Genomic DNA, 14780 nt, shown 5'->3' with positions numbered 1-14780 from the left:
AGCATCTCAGTGAGTGTGGCACACTTTCATACACTGTAGATTTCCAGCTCCCCCTCTCCCCCCCCCCCCCCCCCCCCCCAACCCAGTGAATTCTACACTAGGAAACGTGCAGTTGAGCTGCCAGAATGAGCAACCCTACAAGGAAAATAAAATGGCAGAGAGGCCTTTGTGATGAGCAGGGAGGTTGAGGAAAAGTAGGTGGGAAACAAAATAGAGCTCAAAGATATCAAATCTCTTGTGTCATATTTTCAAGCTTATGTTCAGATTGTTTATTCAGCATTAGCAGAAGCTACAGCAATTCCACTACATAGTCAATACAAATCATATTTAAATAACACAAATTCTATGAGAAAATAAAGTCTTGATTGGTATATTGATAACACAATAGGAGTTACAGTAATAGACAGCTATTAACCATAATTTTACAATTCCACTCAATGCAGTAATTCAGATGTTTGCTTGTGTGCATACATCACTCAGCAAAGTAGTTTCATTCTTCCAAGGAATTGACTGAACTTTAAAGTTGCAATGCAGTCTCTGAAAAATAGGAAAATAAATCATTTTTCCTGTGCCTTTGTTTATACTAGATCATTCTGCATCAGCAACATTTAAGCCGAAAAGAAACTTATTACATCATCCACCCACCACTGGCAGCTGTGCTGTCAGCTGCCAAAGCACTAGGCTCTAGGATTCCATTCTTAAACATCTGGCTCCTTAAGGCACCTCTTGAAACTATCCTTTTGACCAATCTTTTGAACATTTCCCATGATGTGGCATTGATTCAAATGTTGATTTGATATTACTCGTATAGAGCAGTTTGGGGATCTTGCCACAAAAACTACGGTGCAATCACAAGTTGCTGCTGCCTTACACTAAAAGAACTTACCAAGCAGAAAATTAATGCTTTGATTTTAAACATTCACCAAATTGAGAACAGTTTAATGATTATAAATACTATATTTTGCATCAATATTACTATTCAAAGTAACAGATTATTAATGCATATCTAGACAAATACAGTAGAACTCCAATAATCCACTATCCAACTTCTCAGAAGTCCCAATGATCTGGCAATGCTTCTGGGGGTGGGAAGGGGGTAGGGCCAGCAGGTTCTAATGCTATTTAAACTCACTGGAAAATTTATTACAATACTATGTAACATTTAAGAAAAAAATCAAATTAGAACTATGCTAGGGTACTAAAAAGGAATTGTACCCAGCAGTTCAGAAAATCTACTAGTCTGACACCAGAGTCCCTCCCAAGGATGCAGGATTATCACAGTGTTACTGTATTGGGAACTCATTACTAGAAGTGCTGGTTCAAGTGTGTAGAATGCTGCTCTGAAACAGGAGATACCCAACTTATTTTCATTTTAAAAATCACTAGTCAACCTGCAAGGGATTGGAATTAGTAAAAGAAAAACTGTTTTAGGAAAATACTCAGGGGGTTGAAGTGAATACCACTGACAAGACAGTAATGAATTTCTTCAAACATCTGAAAGGGGTGGGCAAGTAGCTGGTAAGTAGGTAAAGGCAAGGTTTACCTGTTGTTCATTATAGATTTGTAGGTGGGACTAATTAGGGAAAAAAGGTAGTCAGATGGAGGACATGGTGGTGTGCTGCAGCTGTTTGATGTGGGAACTCATGGACCTTGCTGCGGTCTAAGATGGCCACATCTGCAGTAAGTGCTTGAGGCTGGATGAACTTCGGCTCAGAGTTGATGAGCTGGAGTCGCAGCTACAAACACTGTAGCATAAGGGAGGGAGAGAGTTATGTAGACACAGTCCATCAGGTGACAGTCACTCCCCTTAGAGCAGGTACATCTGAGGTTCAGGAGGTAGATAGAATGGTGACTGTCAGGGGAGGGAAGAGGAAGAAGTCAAGCAGATAGACAGAGCAGGGAACCCCGGAGGCTGTTCCCCTCAGTAACAAGTTTTCTGCCTTGGAAGCTGTTGAGGGGGATGACCTGCAGGGGCCTAGCTGCAGTTACCAGGTCTCTGGCACTGGGACTGGTACTGCTGCTCAGAAGGGAAGGGTGGGAAAGAGACATGCGGTAGTGATAGGGGACTCGATAGTCAGGGAAACAGATAGGAGGTTCTGTGGCAGTGAGCATGAATCCCGGATGGTATGTTGCCTCCCAGGTCCCAGGGTGTGGGATGTCACTGATCGGGTCCACAGGATTCTTGAGTGGGAGGGAGAGCAGCCAGAAGTTGTGGTCCATGTTGGCACCAATGACATAGGTAGGAAGGGGGATGAGGTCCTGAAGAGTGAGTTCAGGGAGCTAGGCAGAAAATAGAGGAACAGGACCTCAAGGGTAGCAATCTCAGGATTGCTGCCAGTGCCACGCGATAGTGAAGGCAGGAATAGGAGGTGGCGGCAGATAAATGCGTGGCTGAGAAGCTGGTGCAGGAGGGAGGGTTTTAGATTTCTGGATCATTGGGATCTCTTCTCGGGAAGGTGGGACCTGTAGAGAGACGATGGGTTACACCTGAACTAGAAGGGGGCCAATATCCTTGTGGCGAGATTTGCTAGGGTGGTTCGGGAGGGTTTAAACTAGTTTGTGAGGGGGAAGGGAACCGGAGGAGTAGGTCAGAGGAAGAAGGGGATGGGGAAAGTTAGATCAAACAGGTAGAGAGGCTTTGGGGAAGGAGAAGCAGAATACAGGCTATAAAAGTAGCAAGGTAGATAGACTGAAGTGTGTTTACTTAAATGCAAGAAGTGTCAGGAATAAGGGGGATGAACTGAGGGCTTGGATAAGTATGGGGGACTATGATATCGTGGCTATTACTGAGACGTGGCTGACGTCAGGAGAGGAGTGGATATTGAATATTCCTGGTTTTCGGTGTTTTAAGAGGGATAGGGAAGGGGGGAGAAGAGGAGGGGTGGTGATACTGGTCAGGGACACTGTTACAGGGCCCGTGAGGAATATAGGGTAGCGAGGAAGGAACTTAAGAAAGGGCTGAGGAGAGCTAGAAGGGGACATGAAAAGGTGTTGGCTAGTAGGGTTAAGGAAAATCAAGGCCTTTTTCAAGTACGTGAAGGGTAGGAGGATAGCTAGGGTAAAGGTAGGTCCGATTAAGGACAAAGGTGGGAGAATTTGCCTGGAGGTGGCTGAAGTGGGAGAAGTTCTCAATGAGTACTTCTCTTCGGTATTCACCAGGGAGAGGGGTCTTGATGACCTGGAAGGGAGTGCTGGTAGGGGTAATGTTCGAGGTTGTAGATATCAAGAGAGGATGTGTTGAAGTTGTTAAATAATATTAAGACAGATAAATCTCCAGGGCCTGACGGGATTTTCCCCAGGCTGCTTCGAGAGGCTAGGGAGGAGATTGTTGAACTGCTGGCAAGGATCTTTGAGTCCTCATTGTCCACAGGGATGGTGCCAGAGGATTGGAGGATTGCGAATGTTGTCCCCTTGTTCAAAAAAGGTAATAGGGATAGGCCAGGGAATTATAGACCGGTGAGTCTCACGTCTGTGGTGGGTAAGCTATTAGAAAGGATTCTAAGGGATAGGATTTATGAACACCTAGAGAATCATGGACTGATTAGGGAGAGCCAGCATGGCTTTGTGAAGGGAAGATCTTGCCTCACAAGCCTGATAGAGTGCTTTGAGGAGGTGACCAGGAAGATTGATGAGGGCAGTGCGGTGGATGTGGTTTACATGGATTTTAGTAAGGCGTTTGATAAGGTTCCTCATGGTAGGCTTCTTCAGAAGGTCAGAGGCCAAGGAAGCTTGGCTGTGTGGATTAAGAATTGGCTTGCATGTAGAAAGCAGAGGGTTGTGGTGGAAGGAGTGCCCTCTGATTGGAAAGCAGTGACTAGTGGTGTCCTGCAGGGATCGGTTCTGGGACCTCTACTTTTTGTGATATTTATAGATGACTTAGATGAGGGGGTGGAGAGCTGGGTTAGTAAGTTTGCAGACGACACTAAGATCAGCTGTGTTGTGGATAGTGTGGAGGGCTGTCGGAGCTTACAGAGGGATATTGATAGGATGCAGAGCTGGGCTGACAAGTGGCAGATGGAGTTCAATCTGGAGAAGTGTGAGGTGGTACACTTCGGAAGGACAAACTCCAGGGCAGAGTACTGGGTGAACGGCAAGGTACTTGGCAGTGTGGAGGAGCAGAGGGATCTGGGGGTTCATATTCACAGTTCATTGAAAGTTGCCTCACAGGTGGAAAGAGCAGTTAAGAAGGCCAATGGGATGTTAGCTTTCATAAGTCGCGAGATTGAGTTTAAGAGCCGCGAGGTGATAATACAGCTTTACAAAACTCTAGTTAGGCCACACTTAGAATACTGTGTTCAGTTCTGGTCGCCTCATTATAGGAAGGATGTGGAGGCATTGGAGAGGGTGCAGAGGAGATTTACCAGGATGCTGCCTGGATTAGAGAGTATTCAATATGAGGAGAGGCTTAAGGTGCTAGGGCTTTATTCACTGAAAAGGAGGAGGATGAGAGGAGACATGATAGAGGTATATAAAATATTGAGAGGAATAGATAGATAGACAGTCAGCACCTCCTTCCCAGGGCACCAATGCTCAAGATGAGAGGGCATGGCTTTAAGGTTATGGGTGGGAGGTTTTTCACCCAGAGTGTGGTTGGTGCATGGAATGCACTGCCTGGGGTGGTGGTGGAGGCAGATACATTGGACAGGTTCAAGAGCTTGTTGGATAGGCATATGGAGGAGTGTGGGATGGGGGGGATATGCGGGAGGAAGGGGTTAGGTAGTGTGAGGGTGGTTTGATGGACAGCACAACATGGTGGGCCGAAGGGCCTGTTTTGTGCTGTATGGTTTAACATGATCTACGAATCACAAATTCTATTTTTTGTCACTACAGAAACAAATTTAAAACCTTACCTGCATTGGTGAAAGGAAAGGACAGTTTTCCAGCTGTTGAATATCTGATTTCCGGCATTGTGTTTTTCCCAAATACATTTCAATGAAGAACATCAAACCAGAAACAACCTGATGACAGAAGAACATTTTTAAAAATTACAGCATCGATCACTGACCAGTAAAAATCATGAAGTGTTAGCCATAACTTGGGAATGATGCTCTCGATAATCCCTTTCTGCATAAAATTGATTTCTCACCCAGCCTTTATCAAATAATGCAAATACAGGAATTTCTATCAGAAATTGTAGAATTTGGATTACACAATGTTTTAGTCAACACTATATTCAACTGTTGGAAATGAAACTTTGAAAACCAAGAACTTTTGCAGTTGCTCAGTTTCCAGGTAAACCCACTGAGTGGAACTAAAAAGCTGCCCATTTCATTTTGCTGACAGCAATTTAAAGAAACATTAGTGTGCAGCCAAAGTTATTTTAAGACCATTGAATATAAATTCTAAGTTATTTGGTGAATTCTAAACTTGTGACAATTGAGTATAAGTTAAAAGTTAACAGGTTCCAATTTTTAAAGCATATTTCTTGTCTGTGTTCCAAGTGGCTCAATAGAAGCCTTGTGCCCAAATCTGGCAGCTGTGGCATTCAAACCCACTCCAGAACCGAGTGTACAATCCAGCACTGAGGGGCACCTTCAATACCACAGGAGTCATCTTTCAGATTCTCAATAGGCCTAAAACAAAAGGCATAAAATCTGGAAAACTGATTAACTCCAATGTCTTGGGTAACATCAATGAATATCTATATAATCTGCTTTATCATTTCTGTTTGAAATTTTGCTGTGGCATGTTTGTACAGTGATGACACTTCACTAGTGTTTTGGCATTTTGGAAATCCCAAGGTAGCGGAAGGCTGAAATTTTTGAAATTCAGATCACTAACTTCAATATTCACCCCAAAATATACAGAATTACAATTATTTTAGATGGAAGATGAAAACAGAACCCCATAGAGTCAGAGCAATACAGCACAGATATGTCCTTTGGCCCAATGAGTCCATGCCAACCATGGTGCCCACCCAGCTAGTCCCCATTCCTACATTTGGCCCATATCTGCTAAGCCCCACCCCTCCATGTACCTATTCCAGGGCTTAAATGATACTACTGTACCTGCCCCAACCACTTCCTCTGGCAGCTCATTCCATATACCCATCACTATCTGCATGAAAAAGTTGCCCCTCAGGTCCCTTTTAAATCTTTCCTCACTCTAAATGTATGCCCCCCCCCCCCCGGAGTTTTGTACTCCCCTACCCTGGGGAAATACTGTTACCATCCACTTTATCCAGGCCTCTCATAATTTTAAACTTTTCTACAAGGTTGCCCCTCATTCTCTTATGTTCAAGAAATAAAGACCTAGCCTGGCCAACCTCTCCCTATAACTCAGGCCCCCTAGTCCTGGCAACATCCTTGTTAATCTTTTCTGCACTCTTTCCAGATTAACCACATCTTTCCTCTAATAAAGTGACCAAAACCATACACAGCACTCCAAGTGTGACCTCAATGACATACAACTGCAATGCAAGTCTCAACTCTTATTACACAATGCTCTGTAATAATGCTGGTTGCAATAAAATTTAGGAGATGGTACATTAGTGTATGCTTGCACAAGTATATTTGAATAATATGCAAAATTCCAGGACATGTCAGAACTCTGAAGGGCAAGAGAAATTTTTGCTCAAGTTTTTGAAGATTTCCACCCAACTCGAACATCCATATGAGAAATCACCATCAAGTGGTGAATCAATTTCCAACACTGCATCCCATATTCACAAGCAAGCATTTAAAATGTTTTTTTTACCCAATGTGATTTGAGAAATGTTCATAAGCCATTTAGCAAGAGACCACCCTTACCAAATTAATGGAAGTCAGCTGCACTCAATTCTAATGCAAGTTTGATGTGGCACTGCAAACATTCAACATCCTCCAAAGTACCACAATCCATTTTCCAAAAATGATTACATGTGCAAGACAGGATCATTCCCTAACCATTGCATTTTTAATGAATAATTAGGACTTTCCCCTTGTACTAAGAACTCATTTTGCAGTATCAAACAAGGCAAGAATTAGCAGGAGTTAAACTTGATACACCAAGTGCCAAGTGCACATACTAATCATTTGACGGGAAGCCTTTGACATCTAATGAATACGAGCTACAAAAATGCAATTTTGTAAGTACCGATGACACATGGCAGGAGTTCATCACCATATTCTGCTGATAATTCATTCAGTTTCAGATGTAAAAAGTCATTAAAAGTAATCCAGTGGAATGTGGATAACTTTAAAGTATCTTGTCATGTGTAAATATTTGGTCATAAACATCTGTCCTAAATTCATTTAAATATTGGCTAGAAATTAGTTTCTGTAACCCCCATGTTTTTGTTTCCTCTATGAAAAATAAAATCAGGTATGCTATGTGAATCACTGGTCTTCCATTTTTGTTCTAAGATCTTCGGGCACTTGAGTCACAATGCATGAAGGACCACAGACATGGTGGCATCCAACATGCACTACCTTGATGCTACTTCCAGAAGTTTTCATTTGCAATGAATTAGCCACCACTCATGGAGAAGTCAGCTTCCAACACAGCAAGAAACCCATTTTTAGAGAGGGTTCTGAGAAGGACAGAACTGGGAATTTGACTCAGTTAGATCCTACTTTTTTTTTAAAAAACCAAAATAAACTTTATTCATAATAAAAGACAAACTATATACAATAATAAAACAGTGCAAGCCTTTACATCCTTGTACAGATCAAATAGTGTTACCCTTTTATATAAAAAAAACACAGCACTGATGCTACTCGTGTGGCTCCCTGGGTGCTACCCAGTCCTGTATTTACAATATTTAAGGGGCTTTCACCTGTCCCCACCCCTCCCTCTCCAGTGGCAGAAGAACCCTAAACTAGTCCTTCTCCACCAAGCCCTTGCGTTGGCTGCACCCAGCTTGTGTGCCTCAGCATGTACTCCTGCAGCCTGGAATGTGCTAGTTGGCAGCATTCCCCTACAGACATCTTGCAGGGCTGGGACACCAATAAGTGTCAGGCAGACCAAAGTGTTTCTTTCACCAAGTTGATGTCTGTCTGTGTCCCCAGGCAGAGTCCTAGATCAGAATCCTCTGTTACGCAGCTGCTGGGGATGAACCGTGACAAGCACCTTTGCATCTTTCACCACATCCTCCTTGCAAACCCACAGCCTGCAGAGGTGGGCGACCATCTCATCCCCAGCACAGTCCTCCCAGGGGCAGCATGTGCTGGGAGTGATGTTCCAACCATGCAGGAAGGATCTGACTGGGAGGGCCCCTCTCTGCCAGCCAAACAAAGTCTTGGTGCTTGCTGGTGAGTTCTGGTGATGAGGCATTCTGCCGGATAGTCTGCTCAGGGAAACACCCCACAGTATCATCGAGTCCTTCTCCTGCAGTGTCTGCAGGATGTTGCGTGCTGACCACTGCCTGATGGACTTGTTGGTCTGGAAGAAATTTTCCAGGGAGGACAGGTAGTGCAGCAATGTCCAGCTGCCATGCAACACCCTAGTCAACAGGGCCAGGCCCATCTTTCACAACATCAGGGACAGGTAGAACCTCAGCATGTAGTGACACTTGGTGCATACGTACTTTGGTTCCACACACAGCCTGATGCAGTCACAGACGAAGGTGGTCATCAGGATGGGGGTGATACCAGGGACACTTTTGCCCCCATTGTCCAGGGACATGTGCATGGTGACCCATCAGACCCACTCCATCTTGGATCCCCAGATGAACCGGAAGACAGCACAGGTGATTTGAGCCAGAGGAGCGAGGAACAGGCCACACCTGCGCCAAGTATAGCAGCTCTGAGACTGCCTCACACCTGATGACCAAGTTCTTCCAGTTATTGAGAGGGAGCACTGTTTCCACTGTCCCAGTCTCTGCTTCACCTCCCAAACCACTCCCACTAATTTTTGTTGCATGCCCCAGCTCCTCCAAACCAGATCCCCAGCACCTTCAGGTAGTCAGGCCTGACAGTGAAGGGGATCCTACTTGAATCTTTCAAAACCATGAATGACTAAAGTGTTAGGACTTGCCAACCCCAAACTATCCCCAGCAATCAGATCTCACCCTAAGGCCAGGGAATCTTAACCTAATCACACCCCCAGCTACAGTAAGCCAATTTCTTTTGTCCTGGACATAAGCAAACACATGAAGACATCCCTAGAGCTCTACCAAATATTCCAACAATCATTGCACTGCATCATTCTTGTGCCAATCTTGACAGAATTCTGGGTATATATGGGCAACTGAAATACACCAGTTCTACAGTAACCACCCCCCCAACCCCCCCCCCCCCCCCCCACCCCAAGGGGTTAGGTTCTGAAAGAGCCCATTGTTATGTTAAAACTTACAAAACCTACATAGGTGGTACAGTAAAACTCAGTTAACCTGGCACACCACAAGCAGATTTTCTAGACATCAGATGTTGCTTTATTAATATGCCACATTTAAAAAAAATTATTTACACAGCAACACTTCAGTGGACCTGATCCAGACCACAAACCATCAGTTTTCCCAAATAGTTGGGTTGCAGCAAAGAAAACCTTTGTTGAGAAACAAATTAAATAAAACCCCTTAATGTAGGAAAGTGAATGTTTGCTAACTGAGGGAAGCCTTTTCTTAAAAAAAATCAAGTTGCAAGTAATAGATACCATGCATTTCCTACAGTAAAAACACATTCATCAGCAAACTGCCATTATGTCTTCACAGAACAGCAAATCAGCTTTTACTGTATAAAACTGGCAGGTCAGTGATCAGCTTGGCTCTACAATTTTTAATCCACATTTTTGATCTAGTATAGTGTTTTCTGCTACAAACTAATGGGTTTCTCTAACCTGAAGTTCCACCTAATACACTACAGTCTGAGACAAAACAAAATACTCTTAAGTGATGGAGACACAAGAGACTGCATGTGCTGGAACCCAGAGCAAAAAAAACTGCTGGAGGAACTCACCAGGTCAGGTAGCATCTGTGGGGGCAAAGGGGTTAGTCAATGTCTTGCATCATATACAAATGATGTTGGCCAGGCAACATAATGTGGAGATAATGTCCGTAACATCAAGATTTGAGTGACAGCAGAATAAACAAAGCTGAAAATATCCAATGGCAAAGTGAATAATTCCATTGAGCTGGAAATGGGTCCAGGCTCAGTGAGTGGGAAAGATTAGCAGGTGTATCAGTGAGTATCAGGAGGCCTTTAAAGAGGGTAATTCAGGCACAGTAAGGACACAAGAGAAAGACCATCCAAAGCCACAGCAGCTGACTCAAAACTTGGCAAAATAAGGAAGTGAGAGAGATTGCAAGAGGATACAGACAAACCGGTGAATGACTGATAAAATTCAATGCAGAGAAGAGGGATCATGGAAATATGAGAGGCAATATACAGTAAATGGCCCCTTTTTAAATACTGTGTACAAGCAGACACCATCACACACAAATCTTTGAAGGCAATAGGCCAAATTGATGCAACTGAAAAAAGGTAGGGACCTTAGGACTAAAAATTCAAGGAGCAGAAAAAGCAGCCCGCAAAGGAAGGAGCATTTAAATATTCCTTTTCGTGATCTGGCTGTCACCAGAAAGGTCAGCATTCATTGCCTATCCCCAACTGCCATTGAGCAGGTGGCTGTCCTCAGAACTGCTCCAGTCCTTCTAGTGAAGGTACTCAAACAATACTGTTGGGCAGGGACTTCCAGCGTTTAGACCCATTGACAATGAAAGACTAGTAACATTTTCAAGTCAGGATGGTGCAAGATCTAGGGAGGAACCCAAAAGTGGTGGTGCTCACATGCATCTGCTGCCCTCGTCCTCCTTGGTGATAGAGGTCACAGATTTGGGAGGTTTTGTTGAAGTAGCCTGCATCAAGGGAACAAATGTTTAGGGTGCCAATCAAGCAGGCTGCTTTGCTCTGGATGGTGCTGAGCTTTGAGTTGTTAGTATTGCACTTACATATCAAGTTGAGAGCATCCATCAAGCTCCTGATTTGTGCCTTTAGATGGTGGAAAGGCCTTAAGAATCAAGGTGAATCACTCGCCACAGGACACCCAGTTGCTGGCCTGGTCTTGTAGCTATACCATTTACGTGGCTGGTTCAGATGAGTTTCTGGTCAATGGTTACCCCCAGGATATTGATGGTGAAGGTCTTGGTGACAGTAATGCCATTAAATACCAAGGGAAGGTGGCTAATTCTCTCTTGTTGGAGAGATCATTGTCTGGCACTTTATGATACAAATGTTGATTACAAAATGCTCATTAGGTTACAGCTAGAGTATCATTTCCAATTCTGGGCAACAAATTAATACTAGAATCACACTTTGAATGAGGGACTTCATTTATGTGGCGAGATTAGCCAAGTTGTGATTGCTAGAGGCAGACAAATGGGAAAATTTTATAGTTTTTCCAAATTTAAAGGATTTTTGAATAAATTTGGCAAGCTATCCACTGCCTTTTATGATCTTAGGAGATCCAAAAGCACTTCTCCACAATGACATGCTGTTGTAGTTACTGTTGGAATGTAGGGAACATGGCAGCTAATATGCACATACCTGGCCCGTACAAGGAGCATCAAGAATGGCTATTCTGTCTTGAATGGGAATGACAAGTATTGGCCAGAATACAACTGCGAGGAAGAGCACTGCTGCGAGATAAAACAGGCAAGTTGAGTAATGACCAAGGTAGTAAAGGTATTAAGAATTACAGTGCATCATTACAGGCAGCTGAAATAGCACATGCAAGGTGGGACAATGATATTTTCAAATTCAGTTGTGTCCTAGTGTCACACATTTTTGCATTCAAATATGCCACCCAGTTCTCCATTTACAAGGGAATGCTCAGGAGTTCAGTTACAGGCTTATTTCCTGATACCAAGCAAGATGAAAAAAGCTCCTTGAGGTGCTATTGCAACAAAATATGAAAGCTTTTAAATCACAAACAGTTTAGCTGGTTTCATCTTTTCAACTTTGAATTCTACAATATTGCTCAAGTATCCTGACGAACGGCTCCCCAACCCTCCATGGTGGTTCTGGAAAGACTAAAGAGTACAAAGGTTTCTCTGGGTGGCAGATAATGCCCATCACCAAGAATATATTGATAGCTCCACAGTTAACCAAGCCCCAAAGTCAACTTGGTCTATGGAAGGCTAAATCTATAGATCGTATCCCCACCAAATTGCCAGCTGCAGATGTATCCGTTTACAACAGCCACTGCTCAGTTCTTGTGGAGACATGTTTTGTCCATATACCTTGAGCATCCTCCTTTGTGGTATATAGCATGGTCATTGTACTAAATGGAAGAGATTCTGATTATAACTGGCAGCTCAGAAAAAGACATCAATTAGGCTGTGTGAAACACCAACAACAGCAGAATTGCATTCCACCAGTCTGCAACTTCAGGACCCAGCATTTCCTTTACAGTATCATTACTAACAAGGCAGGCAACCAAACCTGTTTCAATAAAGAATGCAGAAAGGCATGCCAGGAGCAGAACCAGAGGAATGACAGGATTATATGCGTGCTAAACAGCATTAGTAAACAGAGACAAGTGGTCCTTCTAAAACTAGTCCTGAATGGTGGACAATTAAACAGTTAGAGGGAATCAGTTCCAAGAACATTATTATTGATAGTGGGATAAGACCAAGTAGAAGCAGCTGCAACAATTTAGTCAGAGATGTCAACTGGATGATATATCACAGCAGCCTCCTGAGGTCCCACCATCAGTCTTCTGCCCCGAGATTTGCTGCCCAGCATTAACAGACCCATGTCCCCACCCAAGCCCCCAAATATTTGTTGGGATTAACACCACAGATCAGATTCTACACCCACTCAGTGGGTCCAGCAGCATCTGTGGAGGGAGAGAAACAGTTAACATTTGAGGAATTTGAAGTGGACAGTCCTCAGTGAGAGTGAAAATCCAAAAAAATCTGCAGATGCTAGAAATCTAAAATAAAAACAAAATGCTGGAAACATTGAGGGTCAGGACGTATCTGTGGGAAGAAAAACAGTCAACATTTCAGGTGGGGCAAACTGGGAGGGATATATAAGAAAAGCTGGTAACGCGGCAGAGAGGGAAACGTCTCTGATAAACCAGGGTGACAAGCAGTAAACAGATTTATCCAGTCAGTAAGTGAATAGGAGCAATTAGAGAGGGGAGAACAGGGACTAAAGAATGTGGTAGTTGTGAAATCCAAAGGAGGAGGGCAGACCCAGCAGCTTGGGCTGGGCTCGTCCTCCACACCTTGAGAGAGAACACAACCAACAAGCCCAGACAGCATCACAGGTGGATGACTGATACAGACTGGGGGCGGGAAGGCCGTTTCTCCCTCCACAGATGCTACCTGACCCACTGTGCCCCATTTACCCCCCGGCCCCTCCATGGCTGCCAGATCCCCGGGGAGGGTTCATTCGCTCACGTCCCCCTCCCCAAGCACCGTACCTGCTGCTTGGCAGACATGAGTCTCTCGGACTTGTAGACACTGGCGTCGTTGTTCCTGTTGTTGTAGGCCGTCACGGCAAACTGGGCGACCTTGACGACCGCCGGGTCCTCCACCGAGATCGCACCGGGAGAACCGAGCATCGGCTCCTTCAGGCTGGCGCACGCGCATGCGCTACCTGCCAGCAGCAGCAACACGACCACCGCCCAGAGCCCAGGGACCAGCACCACTCCCATCCCGCACTTCCCGCCCAACCGTTGCCGTCAGCACGCGCGCCGCCGCCTTATGCGGCCGCCCGCTGGGGGCGGGGCCACGGCGCACGGCCCCGCCCATCGATCGCGGACAAGCCAATGGGCGCGCAGGGGCTGGAGCCATGTGACCGCAGCCGCAGCCTACCTCTGCGGTGGCTTTGGCAGTTTGGCGCTTTTTGGCTTCGCACTTCGGAGATGCTTCATGGGCAATGAAAGATGGTGGTCACGTAGGAACGGGGCGAAGCTCATTGGCGTGCAGTGAGTTCCCACAACATGTCGGAGGGACCTAGTGGTCCCTGACGGAAACATTGTCTTGGACGCCGGGACCTTTTTCATCTGAATGGCACTTGAGGGATTTGTCCAAAGCAGGGGTAAAGTAGGGGAGCAGTCCAGAGGCAATGCAAACGAATATGCAAAATGTAAGTGGCTTGGCTGCACACTCACTTCCCCGCCACGTTTTTACCTGCATGTACGCCTTCCAGAAACATTCAACTTCCTTTAGAATGCAATATCCCTGACGGTACTCGTGTCTTTTGCACGGCTGAACGGCTGAAGCAAGTAATGGCAGAATAAGTGCTTATAACGGTAGTATGTTGAGCCAGTTGAAGAAGCTGGACAGCCCAAGTGAATTGATTCAGTTCTTCCCTGAATTGCAAATTCAGGGCAAGAGTTTGGAATGTGGAGTTTTAACTGCACTTCACCGTGTACGGAATTGGGTGAGTCCTGATGTGAAACCACCAAATAAAATCCTTTGGAAGTCCATATAAATAACATTCATAGATCATCGCTCATTTTCAACTGTTTCCTCAAGATGTCAACTAGATGTATAGTACTTCACTCAACCTTTATTAAACCTTGCTGGCTCTCTCTTCGAGCACCCAAGTCATTCTATTCTTAATTGCCAATTCTCATAATATTCTAGTTTATCTGTCCTTCCCTGCTTAAGTTGACTGACATTGGCAATTTTCCAATGCAAGGCACATTTTAAGGATCAGAAGACTTCTGGAAGATCATGGCTGGAGTATCTGCAGTTTCCATACCTACTTCTTTTAGTATCCAAAAATGGGAACAATAGGACATTTTCCTGGCCTGGAGTTTCTATAATTGCACTAAAATTATCAGCATGTTCTGGGTGAAATACAAGTATATGAATTAGAAGCAGAAGTAGGCCACTTGTGCCTACT

The 14780-nt window shown here is 44.6% G+C and overlaps 1 protein-coding gene across 1 annotated transcript; it reads right to left on the bottom strand.

The window, feature by feature from the left end:
• Nucleotides 1-251: 251 nt before the first annotated feature.
• LOC127568403 (cystatin-like) lies at nt 252-13633 on the bottom strand. The gene is made up of 3 exons (XM_052012092.1): nt 13348-13633; nt 4851-4958; nt 252-537 (listed from the first exon to the last, which is right to left on the bottom strand). Exons 1-3 carry the CDS (start codon nt 13579-13581, stop codon nt 448-450), a joined length of 432 nt encoding a protein of 143 aa, XP_051868052.1. The 5' UTR covers nt 13582-13633; the 3' UTR covers nt 252-447.
• Between the last annotated feature and the right edge of the window lie 1147 nt (nt 13634-14780).

This window comes from Pristis pectinata, chromosome 3, assembly GCF_009764475.1.
Source record: "Pristis pectinata isolate sPriPec2 chromosome 3, sPriPec2.1.pri, whole genome shotgun sequence".
In the NCBI taxonomy this organism is placed as follows: domain Eukaryota; kingdom Metazoa; phylum Chordata; class Chondrichthyes; order Rhinopristiformes; family Pristidae; genus Pristis; species Pristis pectinata.
Note: the sequence above shows the minus strand (reverse complement) of the source record. Positions and strands in the feature narration are given on the sequence as shown.